At 35.5% G+C, this 17382-nt stretch overlaps 2 protein-coding genes across 3 annotated transcripts; both read left to right on the plus strand.

Annotated features, from left to right (window-relative positions):
• Window positions 1–6702: 6702 nt before the first annotated feature.
• Window positions 6703–10987, plus strand: LOC114580517. Its single transcript, XM_028698344.1, has 7 exons — window positions 6703–7452; window positions 9494–9599; window positions 9675–9811; window positions 9884–9997; window positions 10085–10177; window positions 10560–10640; window positions 10722–10987. Exons 1-7 carry the CDS (start codon window positions 7371–7373, stop codon window positions 10985–10987), a joined length of 879 nt encoding a protein of 292 aa, XP_028554177.1. The 5' UTR covers window positions 6703–7370.
• Window positions 10988–11051: 64 nt separating this feature from the next.
• Window positions 11052–17382, plus strand: LOC110102781 (receptor-like serine/threonine-protein kinase ALE2). 2 transcript variants are annotated; one of them, XM_028698335.1, is made up of 8 exons: window positions 11052–11504; window positions 11582–11680; window positions 11768–11875; window positions 11970–12341; window positions 13341–13616; window positions 14890–15276; window positions 15863–16106; window positions 16212–17382. In XM_028698335.1, the coding sequence occupies exons 1-8, from the start codon at window positions 11273–11275 to the stop codon at window positions 16858–16860; spliced, it is 2367 nt and encodes a 788-aa protein (XP_028554168.1). In that variant the 5' UTR covers window positions 11052–11272; the 3' UTR covers window positions 16861–17382. The 2 variants fall into 2 exon arrangements, with proteins under 2 accessions (XP_028554168.1, XP_028554169.1); XM_028698336.1 differs by lacking the exon at window positions 13341–13616.

A 17382-nucleotide genomic window follows, 5' to 3' on the forward strand; every position in this document is an offset into this window, starting at 1 on the left:
GATTATTCTAAAAATCTATTATCCATACAAATAAAAGATAAAGAAATATTCATGTAACGTAGAACAAATACTTTTATAGAAATCGAATTATAGTGGACCTTATTGCTTCATATGCAAAGCTAAGGCATGCATGTTTTGTGGCTCCTCTTCATTAATTTTAATTGATGCCTAAATTTTTATAAGAAATCATTATTTGTGAGGCCCTTAATAGGGGTGGAACTAGCCTTTCAATTTTTTTTTTTCGGGGGGGGGGCACAAAATTTTCATATAGATAGCTAAATTTTTTTAAAAAAATGATGATATAATTCAAAACAAAATCTTGTATTATTATAATAAAGAAATTAAAAATTATTACAAGCTTATTAATATATTTTATATTTTTTAATAATGTTGCATCACAACCTCATTTGAAATCAAATCAAACACATCTTTATCAATGAATGGTACCAGACAATCATTAAGACAATCATCATTCATCTTACTATGCAATCGATGTTTGATAATCCTCATTATAGAAAATGCTCTTTCAATTGTAGCAGTGGTAACTAATAAAGTTAATGCTAAAGTGATAATTTTATAAACTAGAGAATACATAAGATCCTTTTTAACCTTAATAATTTACTTTGCAAGATCAACAATACTGTTTAGAGAAGAGAACTCTTCATCGGTATGTATATCAATGATATAAGTTGACAATAGGCTTTTAAGAGTCACAAAATTAATGGTAGAAAAATTACTTAGATATAATTCTGTTATATGTATAAATTTTCTCTCATCATAAGCATTGAAGGAATCAATTTGATTTAAGCATGTCATACAAAGAAGTAACCCAGTACTAGATTCAAATAAATGATAATTTAACCCTTAAAGTTGTATATCAATCACAATATAAAATAGCTCAACACGATAATGATGTAAGTTAAATACTTCTTCACCTCTTCGTATTGATCAACGATACGTTTTGTATGTATCATTCATATTTGAAACTTAAACTTCAAAAACACCACAAAAATGTGATACTTTCTCTAGTAAAGCAGTCCATTCATTCTCCCTCAAAATATGTAGTCATTTTTTAAATATTTTCACCAATTTCATTACATTTCTATGTTTTGATCTTTCATTTATAATGATTGTGATAACTCATGTGTAATTCATAAGATATCAATTATTAAATGCATTATAAAAATAAAATCAAAGTATTTCATTATATCAATCAGAACACCTGCTTCAACTGAATATTGATCATGTACCCTTTCTTCTTTAAAAATCTCAAGCACCTCAATTACAAAAGAATGCCTTCTCATGAGACTAATTAAAGAATAGTAATGTGAACTACATCGAGTATCATCATATCTTTCTAAATTAGTCTCTTGATTTAAACTTTAACAGCTTAGGAGATTGCCCGCTTGAATATGTGAATGTATTTTATCATGGTGAATATTTTTTAGAGCATCCGATCTCTTATAAGAAGCCCCAATAGTATTTATAATTTTAGAAGCAAACTCAAATAGATGTTTCACTTGCCAATGATTCTTTGGTATTGCTACCAAGCATAGTTGAAGTTGATGGGAAAATAATGAACATAAAACACTTGAGGATTATCATGGAGAATAAGTGTCTTCAAATCATTAAATTTTTCTTGCATATTGGATGCCCCATCGTAATCCTGACCACGAATTCTATGAATGCTCAATGAGTGTTTCGCAAGTATACTTTCAATGGTTGTCTTCAGAGTCATCGCATGAGTTGAAGCTACATGTGTAATGTATATAAATCTTTCAATGACTTGCCCCAACATGTCTCACAATAATAGCAAATTATTCTTTTGTAGAAACATCTCTATATTCATCGACTATAATTGAAAAATAAGAGTCTTCAATAACTTTTATAATATGTGACAGTTTTAGCATTAATAGCAGAATAAATTTCTTTCTGAATTTTTGGTGAAGTTAATTTTATGTTAAAGCTTACATATATAGATATAACCAATTTAATTTCATCATTATGATTAGCAAGAAAATCAAGAAGCTCCAAATAGTTTCCTTGATTCATTGACTTGGATGACTCATCATGCCCAAGAAACGATAATCCAAATAGTTTCAGGACCCAAAGATCAGACGAAAATTAGAATCAGCTCAAGATGGGGTAGATTAGGGTTGAGTTAGTCTGTAATTTTATTTTTTCCCTCTTGAGTCAATTGTAATCTTTGGTGTGACTAATGCAAAGTAACCCTACACACCACTTGAAGAGACTTAGAATTTCTGTTTTTACTCAAATCGGCAGTGACGATATTTACATCGTCCTTGGAGATCTGGCTTTAAAACAGAAAATCTAATCAGGTTCTTAATTAAGGCAAGCCGTCAATTAGCAAATCGCTGGAGATTACGTGATCGGTTCAGGACATAGGATCAAAAAAGAAGAAAATTACCGCCATAAATAATTTAAGTATTCTGTATATTTTTGGAAAATCGGTCAGGACCATCTCTTATCGGCCTGGCAAATATCACAAATTATGCCGTTAATTATATCAAAAAATCAATGAAGTAATTTAAGGATGATTGATCACGATCCATCGTCCTGGACGATCGAGATCGGCCAGGACGATCTATTCAAAAACCCTTATTATTTCTGGACGATTAATATCGGCCAGTACAAATTCAGGGCGATGCTCTGGACGATTTTCCTCTTGATTTAACTGATCGGGCCTGACGTCGGTGATATCGTACTGGACGAGATCAAGCACATTTCAATCCATTCCAGTTGTCTCAGGGACGATGCCCAATGGCCGATCATGGGTTTGTATGATCGCGGCCAATACGATGTCAATATGGTCCTTAGGATGATATAGTCGGCAACTTGCAATTAATGAGCCTCCTTAAAGCTTTCTATTAAGAGCTTTATTCAGCATTTATTGAACATTTCCTTGCTGCTGTTCTGACTTGAGAAAAACCTAAAGGAGAGAGAGAGGAGTCTTGTGAGGGGGAGCTTTGGATGGGATCTAAGGGTGCTCCAAGCTTGTTTCCATCTTTCTTCTCCTAGAGTTCTTGTCGCTTGGAAGGGTTGAAGAGAGGTAAGTTCCAAGCAAGTGATCGAGGTTCTCTGCTTGCTTCAGGAGGAAGCAAAAGGAGTTGGGTTCTCTGCCTTGCCAAGTATGGCAAAAAGGAGGTGTTTTTGTGAGGGCTTCTCCGCTTAGCTGTAGGGGCTAAAGGAGAGTCACGATTGTAGTGCAATACTCGGAGGGCGCCTCCGGGGAGTGAACGTAGGTCGAGTTGACCAAACCACTATAAACCCTTGTGTTCTTGTTTTTACTGCTTCCGCATTTATTTTCTTCCGTATTTATTTGTGGTGATTTGGTTTGTATTCGTGCTTTGCCTAAAAATTTTTAAATACCAATTCACCCCCCTCTTGTTAGCCTTGGGCCGGTTCTATAGGGCTTAACATCTTAACGAACTTTCATCCTTGACCTACGTCCACTCCTCAGAGGCACCCTCCGAGTATTGGATTAACTAAGTGTCTCTGCTAGCTCCCTCAGCTAGGCGGAGAAGCCTTTACAACAGACTCCTTTTCACCAACCTCGGTGCAGCAAAGAACCTACTCCTTTTGCTTCCTCCTAAAGCGGGTAGAGAACCCAGACCTTTTGCTAAAGTAGACCTCCCAAGGACGAAGGACGAAGAACGGAGACGATGACTTGGAACCTTGCTTGGAGCAACCTTTGTAAACCCTCTCACAAACTCCCCCTCACAAGTTCCTCTCTCTCTCTCTCTCTCTCTCTCTCTCTCTCTCTCTCTCTCTCTCCCCCTCTCCCAAGTCTCTCTCAGGTCAAGACAGCAGTACTCAAGCTGGTGGAGATATAACAGCAGCCCTTCTTAACTTGTTATTGGGGCTTGAATAGGTAGCATTAAATATAAAAAATAATGTCTTTTTGTACATTGTAAATCATTTAGGGTTAAACATGCATGCAATATTTCTAATTAATGTTTAGGGGAATTGATGACTTCTCGGTTGATGGGGTCCAATCAAAAGATAAGTTTTTTGAATTTTGTCCATATCATACTCTGTATTGAAGGTTGGAGTCTAGAATCAGCCGAAAGATCGATCAAGTTGATCTCTACACGTTCTTTCCTTTTTAAATAGAGTTCCATCTATTAAGTTCTAGAAAGGTATTTAGGACCTAATTGAAAATTAAGTATACATTATTGAATTCAATCACACCAAACAAATAGATTGTTGCAAACATATTAACATAACGAAAGTAAGAGTTATAATAAATTTAACCACATGATATTACCAAGAACTAAAATTAAAAATTCATTTATTATTAAAGGAATGATAAGGAAATCAACATTTTAATATTTATCATAAATAGACATAGGAGAAAAAATAAAGAGTGCTCTTGAAGTGTAAGCAAATAGTTTTCACTTCAATTTTAAAAAGGAGTCCCTCTAGTTCTTAAAATTACAACAAGAGCAACCATAAACTTCCCATCCTTCATTAGGATCAGTCCATAATACATATTGTATATTGTTTACATTTTAGCAAACACATGCAAAACATCTGAAGATCTCCAAGCAACAGTTTAAACTAAATATTTTACGAGCATTCTTCATTCAAAAATAGAAAACATGTTGGTGCATATAACCTTTGTAAGGAAATTTAATAAACCATAGACGGTGGATCTAAGATGTAGTTTATAAAGACATCAAGTATATATGAAGGATGTTTTAATTGAATTTTCCAAACGGAATAACAAAGGCAGGTTCTCTTTGCTTGCCTAAAAGCAAGAAAGAAAAAATGTTGAACAGTAACTAACGGGGGATATTTATATCACTATATCAGAACTGATAATCTATCATAGCTATAGCCTTGTATGCGAAAAGTGGAAAAAGAGAGCAGAAAATAGATCAATGGAAAATAAATATGAAACTCACCATAGAAGCTAAAGAGAGACACGGCATCGGCGATGGACACTATGCCTTTGGAAGGCTAACGTCAGGGCACCACACTGAGATCGGGAGAGGAACTTTCTGCCGCACACGAAGAAGAGTGGCTGTATGAGCAACTGAGTGTGAATGTGTAATTATATGGGATTAGGGAAAAAATGAGGGAAAAATAAGAGTCTTAGGGGGGGAAATAACTTAAATGCCTCTCTCTTATAATAATTTTTTTTAGAGGGGGCAGTTGCCCCCTCTGCTACCCACGTAGTTCCGCGTCTGGCCCCTAGCCCCAAAAATGTAAAGTTTCTTAGTTTAGGGTTATAATATTATTCAAATTTTATCACTCAAATTTTTAGTAAATTCAAAACAAATTTATGTTATTATGATTCTACTTGTATACTCGTAAATGCCTTTACAAGTATTTAGTAAGTAGTCATCGAGTTATAAATAAATAACTCACATTTAATAAGTCTCATAGAGGAACTGGCCCAAAAACATTAGGCCTCACTCCCCCAAGCTTATGAAGGATGTTCACCTCTCTCAGGAGGAATGGAGGACCTTGTTGGCCAAGTAACTTATCACTAACCTCTTGGAAGTGAGCAGCCATGGCAGCAAGTTTCCCCACCTAGGGTGAGTGTCATCATCCTCACACGTCCAAGTCCAACTACAGTAATCACCTACTCTGAGGGCCCTCTCAGCTTGCTATGTTGTAACCATCCAACCACTATGTTCATCTTCTCCATAACCTTAGCTCATTTTCCTTCTCTTCTAAGCAATCCAAGGCTCGTTATAAATTGCAAACTACTCCTAGACATCACTCAGTCATCAAGCACCACTTGCTCAAAACACGCTTCAAAATTTGTTTACTCCTACTCAACACTAGCAAGCTCAGCCGCACTATGGAGCTCACCCTTGGTATACTCGTCACTACTAAGCTTGCGAGAGATAAATCATCAAAGCTATGCACCTCTCTCCCTCCCTTTAGCCAATCAAGAGACGACACATGTCTGGGGGGGGTTTATATAGTGTTGTACTTTTTACTTTTTTGTGTAACATTTCCTATAGCCATTAGATTCCTCTTTTTTTTTTTGCAACCTGTAACTTGCATATTACATTAGATCCCTTTAAATAAGGGGGTGAAGAGGAGCATTTTAAGGATTATATTTCTCAGATTTTTTTTAGATATTCTTATTGGACTAATTGAGCTTATGAGCACTTATTTTATAGCTTTCCTCTAGCATTCCCCATCTCTTCATTCTCATACATATTTTTAGTTTCAGATCACGCACTAGCAGAGTCGGTTTGCAACTAAGGTCAAGCATCATCTATGAACAAATTTGGATCTAAAACCACTCATAAATTATTATTTTTTATTTCAAGAAAAAAAACTTCAAGCATAGTGTCACTCACTCAACCAATTGGATGTTAGTTCTATGTTTTTCATATTTATATATTTTTTTATAAAATTAAATAATTTTGAAAATTTTAAATTTTATAATTTTCATGTATTTTTAAATTAGAATTACTTGTGTTAAATCAAATCCAAATTAGATAGAAAATAATATATAAAATGTATGCAATAATAAATTTGAGTGCCCACATAATCAATTCATTTCAGCTCTACTCAAAATATAATTCAAATTTACGTCAAATTTAAATCCGACTGAATTCAAATTTTTTGAATTTGATCAAATCTGATTCGGAGCACCAATAATAGATGGCTCACGGCCTGAAATTACAACGGAAAGCAAAATCCAAACCTGCTTAAAATTCTAGAATCAATATGAAATCTATTTATTTATCTCTCTCTCCCGTTGAAGAGGAGCTAAAAGCCTAAAAGCTTCATTTAAGCGCTTGTAATCTCCTTTAATCGTCCCATTTATGATCCATTTGACTGTTCGTTGTCATTATGGTGGCTGCAATTGTAACTTTCAAATCCTTTATTGCAAGTTCTGCTCAGTAGCGGTTTCTGGTCTCCTCCTGGTTCTCTGCTGAGTTAACCCCCCTCCATTTACCCTTTTTATCTACCGCCGAGCTCTATTTTCGTGTTAGTTCTTGTTTAAAGCTCCCATTTTTCGCCATAGAAATATATTCTCTTGCTTCTCTCTGATTATTTCATCTCTATCTGAAGCTTATGATATCCTTTTAGCTTTCTATTCGAGACCCCTTTGATTATTCTGGTTAAAAATAGTAACTTTTGATAGCAATTTGAGCTCAAAAGGGTTTTTTTTTTGGCCACTGGGTGCTCTCTTTCTCATGTTGTTGGTTTCTGATGAAGGATCTCGTTTTACTTTCATTAGCCTGCTTGGCCTTTTCTCCTACGGCAGCCACAGTAGATTATTCCTGATTAGTTGTGTTAGTTTTGTGCTGTTTTGGTTTGGCTAAGTTGCGCTTGGGTCTGCGTGGGCCTTAAAGCTAGGGTTTTTCCGGCGATATATGATGGGTTGGATGGAAGGGAACCTTGCTGGCTCTGTTCTCGGCGTTCTGATTTTTCTGTTGGTCATTTTTGAATCCAGAGGTAAGAAATTAGTGCTCCAAGAAAGCTTTTTTCATGTTCTTATTTGTAAAATCGCATATTTTAAAAGGAAATATCCCTTTGATGTGGTTGGAGCTATGTACTTTTCATTGTTCTTCAATAGATACTGTATTCTAGCATTCTTAAATAATTGTGTGGTGAGATAATTTTCTTAGGTTTTGATATGCTCAGCTGCTTCTTCCTACTCAATATCTATGTATATCTATGTGTTGATGATTCATAAAGGATGCAAATTATTTGAAGGAAATAGTAGCATAACTAACCTTAGATATTGCCTCTTTTCTTGGTTATGATTTTTGTAATCATTAAGTTTGTAGATATGAATATTTACCAATATGATTCTAAATTTAGAATCTATTTTACCAGAAGTTTTGCCTTTAAAAGGTTATTTTTTTATCTTCTGTTTAGTTTTAATGATTTTAAAAACTATTAAGATTTTAGTATATAGTGCATTCGTTAGTGATCTGCTTTTTTATGATGTGTTTACTCTCAGTTATTTAGGCTTCATTTGGGGCGGCTTTCTTACTGCTTCTTAAAGCAACTTTTTAGTTCAAAAATTTTTATATTAAAAAGCTGCTTTAAGAACCAATAAGAAAGTCGTCCCAAATAAAGCCATAATTTGTTTATGACATTCATTATTTTTATCTTTTTTTTTTAATATTAAGCTAGCTTGTTTATGAAGACTAAATAGATGATTTATAATTTAGGTTGGTATGAAGTTGATAAGTATTTCTCAACATTAATAGAAGAGCAATTCATGATTGGATTTGCTAGTTTATTTTCCTTGAATATGCAATATCAAAGAATTTCTATATGAATGAGAATTTGACTTCAACTAAATTATGAGATGTCTTTCAAGAATCAATTTAAAATTATATCTTGTTCTATTATTTTTAATGAAGTTAGCTTTGTCTATACCACATGACACTCTTATTATTGCCTTCTTGGATTGTCCTTTGCTTCGGTAGTTCGGGTGTTTTACTTTCGATTTGCTTCATGAAAATCCAAATAGAGCTTCTATTGTAGTAATGAAAAATAGAATTGGTGTATTATTTTTATGGGCCATCTTAGAGTTTAACTATGTTTCATTTTATTAACCATCATTATCCTTTCAAGATGATGGGAATTGCTATTCTTTGATCCATTATTATTTATGTTGATTTGTCGAAGGGTTAATAATTGTTGATCTCCATGTATTAATTGAAAAGCATTCTAATTTACATTTTGACCTTTTTCTAGTTTAGCTCGGCAAACTACTTCTCTTCTTTTTGTGGATTCTTCAATTGTTTTTGTCGAAAGGCTTCTCTTTTATTATACTTTTTATGAAGAAGATAATGACATTTTTACTTTCTGGGAGAAAATATGAATCCATTGTATATCTTGGATTTTTTTGTGAGCTGCTGCGAAGTGAGTGAAAGAGTCTATGAACATTTATGAGCCTTTGGTCACTTCTATTAAGAATGTAAATTAAGTACAATGAAAATGTCCAGAGATAATGAAGAGGAAATATGATAAAAATCAAATCATTTTTATGCTATGTAGTGATGATTAATTTTTATCCTTCAAAGAAAACACATAACATAGCCTTTAGTCATGGTCGACTTTCGTGGTAGGTTTATTGTTGCGTTTGGAAAAGGAGGCAGGAAGCTCACTCTTGAGGGTTTGGGGATGGAGCCCTTGAAAGGTATCAGATATTTAAGATTATTTCATTAATGGTATCTCGGGAATCTCATAATATTTTGGCTGCCCAAATTTTTTCCTTATAGGAAGGGGGTACCATGTTATATTTGTATCTCATAAATTAAGGTTGTAATTCTCTACATTCAACAATAAAATCTGTAACGTAAGAAAAGGTTATAGCCATCAATTGGGTGAACTTGTATGAAATTCTTGTCTATTTTCTTATGTGTTGATCACCTTTTTGGTTTTTTGACTTTTTTCGCTCTCTGTATTTTCATAATTTTTTCTTATCTCTCAACAACTTTAAAATCCATGGCTACTTGAAATTTTTGTTTATTTCCAGAATCAGTGGCTCATCCTCCATTAATATCACCTTCAAAGCCCAATTTTGAGTCCCATATCGTTGAGGAAATAGTACCATCAGTGCAACCCAGTGCTTCCTTGGACAGGTCTATAAATGTGCATATATCACCAGTTCCAGTATCTCTCTTACCTGATGGTCAGCAACCATATCTTCTTCGCAGTACTGGTAAATCCCTTACCATCAGAAATTCAGTCCAAGTATCTCGTACAATTTTATTCTCAACTATGGAGGAGCATAATTTGCAAAGAGAAAGAAATCTTGAAGGATATCAAGCACCAGATGTTCATCATGTCACAGGTAGATAATGTCAATCAAAACTCTTATGAAGTCCTGTGTTTTACTCATATCAGGCTTGCTTTTATCATGTAGAGAACAACCTATCTTCTGCACATGATAACCCTCCAGCAACACAAATCAGAGAGGGAGGTGATATTGGTTCAACATCCCTAAATGGTTCTCCATTCACATTGCAACATGCCCCAGGTACACAGATGACAAGCAGGTAACTTAAGAATCCATTAACTCTGAATTTTATGTACATCTGATTTCTCATTTCTTGTCTGTCACCAGCTCCATCTCAAAGAAAGATTCAAAATGTTCAGCCGGATTCTGAAGGAATACATCCATCAATGTCTTCTCCATCACTTGCAAAAGGCTTCAACAGTGAGCATCTCTCGCCTCTATTCTTCAATTAATTTATGAATACTCTTGGTCAGTTGATAGATGGCAGGTTTAGGCTTCGTTTGGAACTGCTTTCTTACTGCTGCTTAAAGCAGCTTTTTAGTAGGAAAGTTTTATTTTTTTCACTAAAAAGCTGCTTTAAGAAGCATAAAGAAAGCCGTTCCAAATGAAGCCTTAGATCAATGATTAAGTTGCCTCTATTGTGTTGAGTTCATGGGTTTGAATCCTGAAACAGGTTCTTAGCAATGCCCTGTTAAGATTGTATACATCAATACCTCCACAAAGGCACAAACCCTTGCATTTTAGAGTAGCCTCATGTACTTGGATATGCCCTTCATCAATTAATACCATATTGTTGATACAGGTCTGCCAATGTCCTCAATGGCTGCAACTCCAACAGAAACATCAAGCCATTTGTCTCCCAAAAACTATTCACACTTCAAAGGTACTCTGCTTATGCTCCTTTTCAAAAAATGCTGAAATGGTTTGTTTAAGGTACTCATTCGCTGAAGAATATTTCCTTTAGGATCATCCTCACACATTTCACATCCACAAAATGAAGCAAACACTGCACATGCTCCTTCAAACTCACCTCCCCATTCTCCAGAAAGAAGAAAAATTCACAGACCAAAGCCTGCACCAGCAATTTCACCTACTGAGAAAAAAATTGACAGAATTGAAGGAAGCACTGTTTCATCCCCATTTTTTCTGCATCCGCCATCATCGCAACCTTCTGGTTGGATTATATTTCTGAATTATCATCATCACTATTCATTACTGAATATGTCCTAGCTTTAAAGTCTTGATAACTAATTTTATTTTTTTCTTTTGTTGGGTTATTCTGATTTACCAGCTCTTTTAAGTGCTCCTGCACAAAATTCTAAGAAGAGAGAGAATTATGGCCCCCATCCTAATAAAGGAAAACGCCATGCTCCTCAACCCTATGAAGCTGACCACCATGTGATCTCTGCTACTCTCAATTCTTCAATAGAAATTCCAAAGAATAAGAGAAGGCATTTAGTTCCTCCAGCTAATTTTAATGGTTTTGAGATCAACCCATCTGCCCCACATGCTCCCATGCTGACTCCAAAACATAAGAGAAGTTATGCTCCTTCACCTTATATTGGAGGTGCTATGATCAATCTAGCTCCTTCCCCTTCTCCTGTTGAGATTTCAAATAATAAGACAAAGAATTATGCTTCCCCACCTTATGTGGAAGGCCCAAAGATCAGTACAGCTCCTTTGCACCCTCCAATCGAGACTTCAAAGAGGAACAGAAGGCATCATGCTCCTTCACCATCTCCTCAAGGTGCTAAAACAATTAGAAAAAAAATATGAAGAACGTGATAAGTGGCACTACGTAATAACCTTTTTTCCTCATTGCAGGCCCTAATGCCCCTCCAATCCAGGCTCCAACTTCATCAAATAGTGAAATATCTGCTGCTCCTTTGCCATCATCAGCCAGTCCCACAAGTTATATAACATGTAAGTTCATTTGCTTTTCTTCTTTTCTATCCACATTTTCTACTATTGAATTTGTTTTGTTACAGACTTGATCTTTTCCCTTAATAGGGCAAATTCATCCTCCAAAAGCTTCTCCTTCTGCAACTTTTGGAGGCAAGTCGTCGTCCCCACCACTGCAACCTAAACGGTCATTACCCCCTCCTCCTCCTAATTCAGGTACTTTCTATTGTCCGTTATGTTAGTAGCATTCCTCAATGCATTGTTGTCTTGAAATGCTTGATTGTTTTTGGTATCATTCACTTAATTGCAGACTGTGGCCCTGTTGTATGCCAATCACCATTTACAAATCCATGTCCTGGATCACCTTGTAAGTGTGTATTACCAATTAAAGTTGGCCTGCGCCTTGGTGTTGCTTTGTACATATTCTTTCCCTTGGTTTCTGAATTTGCAAAAGAAATTGCTACTGGAGTTTCTATGAAGCGAAGTCATGTACGCATTATGGGAGCAAATTCTGCAATTGAAGATCCTGAGAAGACAGATGTGCTTATCGATCTGGTTCCACTTGGAAAATCCTTTGACAACACAACAGTTTTTATAACCTTTGAGAAGTTCTGGAAAAACCAAGTTTCAATACAAGCCTCATATTTCGGAGACTATGTTGTATTATATGTTAGCTATCCAGGTTAGTGGACTTCTTTTGTTGAACTAGTTTCTTAGAATCACAGCATCACACTTTAACTTGAATATGTGGTATAACCAGACGGCTTTCTTACTGTTTCTTAAAGCATTTTTCTAATGCAAAAATTTTATTTTTTTACTAAAATTTGTTCTAAGAAGCAATAAGAAAACAATCCCAAACTAATCAAACTAACAAATCTGGCCCAATGCAATCCTAACAAATTCAGTTTTCTTCTGATGCCAGCACTTTATAGTTATCATCATATTTCTGAATCTAATGATGCTGAATGATTTGAATTTTTGAATGCAATCAATTTGATGTGTACTATTATTAAATTGAACGAAAATTGATTATTCACATATTTCAAGCCAACAAGTGATTCAATCACATGCTTTCTCTAAATAGAAACAGGAAATAGTAAATTAAAACCCAATTAATAATGAAATGATCAAAATGATCTGAGAAATTCAGTGAGCATTAGGAACCACATAAAATCAGCAAGCAGTTGTAATTTAATTTTCACAAATTAAATTGTTGATTTCCAAGGAAGCACTCATCTTACATTCACAAGATTGAAAACTTGAAAGAGTATGTTATTCATGCCAAAGTTCTTAATTACGTGCCTTAGAACAGTTATTTATAGACTCTATATCACTTGACTAGTTGATATGATTGGATTAGTATCAATTTAATTTAGGTTTAAATTAATTCCAGATGCAATTTGAAATTCCCTAGATTCTCCATTTATAGTCAAAATAGGCTGAACCATGAGAATCAAAGCCTTGAATGCATTTGTAACTTCCCAACATAAATAGCAGGGATTAGGATAGGCAAGAAATTACAACCCACAATACCTGCAAGCCTCCAAAAGAACTCGTATGCAATTTTTGAGGGTAACAATAATGGAAGAGCGTAAGCGATAGTGTAATGATACGCCAAGAGGGGGGGCACTTATCCGTGTTAAATTTTATCCCCTAAGTTAAATTTTATGGATTTATGCAGGCCTTCCCCCATCACCACCTACATCAGCATATCTTAATGGGGAAGCATATGCTAGTAACAATAATGGAAGAGCGATTCATCCTCTTGCAGTTGATTTAAGAAGGAAAAAGAAAAATCTGGGTGCCAGCGTGATAGCTATTATTGCTATGACTTCATTGATAGCCTTGGTTTTAATCTTTGGCGCTGCATGGCTTCTGTTGTTAAGAAATAGGGACCTAACAGGTCTGCTTCCACAAAATTTTCAATCTTCACAACTTCCAATTGCAAAATCATCAGGTACCTCATCATCAAAATTTGTTGAATGTTTGTATTTTTTATTAGTATCTACTCCAGCACCATGAAGGAATGCAAAGAACTCATATATTGCAGAGTATTTCCAAACGGGTGGTTTGTAATGAGGATACTCATTTTTGGTAATATATATCTACATAAGTTTTATTAGGAGGCTGAGGAATTGATGCCTCTGAACTCATTTTTAATTGAGCTCAATCATTTTGTTTTGTAAGATAATATTATAGACAAAGCATCACAACATTTTCTTCCGAAGGCACCAAGAAGCATTTAGGCTTCGTTTGGGACGGCTTTCTTACCACTTCTTAAAGCAGTTTTTTAGTATAAAAATTTAAATTTTTGTATTAAAAAGCTTCTTTAAGAAGCAGCAAGAAAGTCGTCCCAAACTAAGCCTTAGACAATACTTGACTCCATTCACTGCCTAAGCATCTAGATACTTCTTACCTTGCATGCCACCTTAAACAGTATTTTTCCTCCTGTCCTAGTGCTTTTTGGATAATATGAATACTATAATGTAAAGTGCCAGCATAAATTCTGCTAGTTGAGCTTCACTCTCAACAAAATTTTCACCCTCTTTCTTTCAGTTTTGGTGTCATCTCATTGATTCATGGAATCCCTACTACCTATTCATCAATCCAAGGACTATTGTATTTATTTTGCAATTATTATTCTTCCCATTTACCAATTCATAGACTATTATGATTATTTTACAACTTTTATTCTATGATTTTATATGTTTATTCTCTTAGGATCGTTTGTATAAATACTACATAAATGTTGAAAAGAAATACTCAACCGATTTTCTGTATTCCTTGTCACAAAAATCTCCTCCCTTATACTCTCTCTCTCTCTCTCTCTCTCTCTCTCTCTCTCTACCGCTCTCACCGCCCACCTGTCTTAAGAGCATAGCTTAGGATATATTTAAAATAAAAAGTGACTGCATATCACTTGGTAGTTTTATTTATTATTGTCATACATTATGGGTGTGGAGAAAGCAATTGTAGACCTTGATTCTATTCCCTAATAATTTGTTTAGAGGAATTACTACAATTCCATCTAAGAGTAAGCATCGATTGCTCGGTGTTTGTGCCTTAAAATAGGCTTGTTATCACCAGAATTGCATTATCATTTCTTTTGTTATATTTTTCATATGAAAATCCTATTTCAAGTTTTAACAAAATCACTAGCACAACTTCTTCTTTTTTCGCTTTAAACATCTATATTCTAAATATTCTACTTTTCAATTTTACAAAAATAGGCGTTCCTATGAATGTTAGAATTGGACCAAGTTCAACATCAGCCTCCTTAAGCTCCAGCATGTCAACATATAATGGCTCAGCCAAGACATTCACACTGGCTGATATGGAAAGAACCACAAACAGATTTGATGATTCAAGAGTTATTGGAGAAGGTGGTTTTGGTCGAGTATACCAAGGAACTCTTGAAGATGGAACAATGGTGGCTGTAAAGGTTCTCAAGAGAGTTGATAGGCAAGGTGAGAGAGAATTCTTGGCTGAAGTTGAGATGCTTAGCCGTTTGCATCACAGGAATTTGGTCAAGTTGATCGGCATTTGCACCGACGAAAATGTACGTTGCCTTGTCTATGAACTCATTCCTAATGGCAGTGTGGAATCGCATCTACATGGTAAGAATTCAGAAACATTGTATCTTTTATTTGCCTTTCTTGTATATGAGGACCCTCATATACCTCACATTGGCCAGTGCCTCCTGTACTGATTTATATCACTTAAACGTAACTGGATCCATTAAAAGAGAAGCCAAATACTAAGGTATTGTTGCAGAGATGAGGATGCTTAGGTGAATGAGTGGCTTTACTCTTAGAGATAGGATATGAAATGAGCATATAAGTGAAAATGTTGGAGTAGCTCGAATGGAAGATAAGATTAGAGAGAGATGCCTTAGATGGTTTGGCCACATTAAACGGAGGTCTTAGGGTGACCCTGTCAGGAAAGTAGAGGACCTCAACTAGAGGTATTAGATTTTGACTTATGTTAAAAAAGATGGAGGTAGACCTAAAAAGACTTGGTTAAAAAATATTAGAAATGATCTTTCTTTATTAGATTTAAATGAGAATTTGACTTTTAACATGACACAATGACGAAAAAGATTCATGTAGCTGACCCCACGTAGTTGGACAAAGGCTTGATGTTGTTGTTGTAAACGTAACTAGATCCATATTTCTATGGCTGTATTTGATGTGTTCTTCCCAGGTGTTGACAAGGAAACTGCTCCACTTGACTGGAATGCTCGAGTAAAGATTGCGCTAGGGGCGGCTCGAGGCCTAGCCTATCTTCATGAAGATTCAAGCCCTTGTGTCATTCATCGTGATTTCAAATCTAGCAACATCTTATTAGAACATGATTTTACTCCCAGAGTGTCGGATTTCGGGCTCGCCAGGTCCGCTTTGGATGAAGGAAAAGAGCACATTTCGACGCGAGTAATGGGAACTTTCGGGTACAAAACTATCCAAACTTAATCACTATCTTTCAGCCTTCACAAATTGCAGTATATGATGGTTAATGGCATCCTAAAATGATTGAGTTCTTCTTTTTTTCTCAGCTATGTGGACCCTGAGTATGCAATGACTGGGCATCTTCTTGTCAAGAGTGATGTGTACAGCTATGGTGTTGTTCTTCTTGAGCTTCTTACTGGGAGGAAACCTATTGACATGTCACAGCCTCCTGGACATGAGAATCTGGTTGCTTGGACTCGTTCTCTTCTCACAAACATTGAAGGATTGCAAGCAATTATCGATCCAGTTCTTGGTGCTAATTATCCTCAGAACAGTGTGGCTAAAGTATTAGCCATTGCTTCTATGTGTGTTCAGCCTGAAGTATCGCACAGACCATTAATGAGTGAGGTAGTTCAGGCATTAAAATTAGTGTACAATGAGAGTGATGAGTATAGGCAATCAGTAAGCTACAGTCAGGATGAAATGTCAGTAAGAGATGTGGAGAGTGGAATAAGTGTTGAGCTGTGTCATGGAACAGCTAGAGAGAGAAATGAATTAGATGTATTCGGTCCATCTTCGAGCTTTGCAGGAGATGCTTCTGGTTCATTTCGACGGTATTCAAGCTCAGGTCCATTAAGAACAGGTGGAAGCAGGCTTTTTTGGCAAAGGGTGGGAGGGTTGGGGTCGGGGAGTTCGAGCGAGCATGGATTTGTGCGTGGATTTTGGTTAAGAAGACATCGATGGTCTCAAGAGTAGTGTCAGAATTTATTCAGCAAATGAAGGAATCTGATATGAAGTTGATATATTAGAGGAGCTGCTTTTTATAACAAGTTTGTTCTTACTGAAGCTGAACTTGCAGAAGCTTTGCTTTGGAGGTACAAGGGATGGATGGATGATTTAGAAGAAAATTGATGCACTGCTTTGTTGAGCTTCTATATCATGAAATCCATGGTGGCTAAGATTGGGCATCTCAGACAATTAAAAACTGGGATATGAGATTTTGTTCGAGACAATTTTATTACTACTTAAAGCAGCTTTTTAGTAAAAAATTAAGGTTTTTGTATTAAAAAGTTATTTTAAGTGGTAATGAAGCCGTCTCAAATGAAGCCTTAATTGATGAAGCAAAAAAATTATTGCTTTATGTACATGAGAAAGAAAGCAAAGGAAAATGATTGCATATTTTTTGTTCTTTGTGCAAGGAACAATGAAAAGATGCTCTATATTTCAATAAAGTTTGAATTGGGGTACTTGCTTTGGCCTCTCATTTTACTTCAACAA

Source organism: Dendrobium catenatum, unplaced genomic scaffold (genome assembly GCF_001605985.2).
Source record: "Dendrobium catenatum unplaced genomic scaffold, ASM160598v2 fragScaff_scaffold_1067, whole genome shotgun sequence".
NCBI lineage: Eukaryota > Viridiplantae > Streptophyta > Magnoliopsida > Asparagales > Orchidaceae > Dendrobium > Dendrobium catenatum.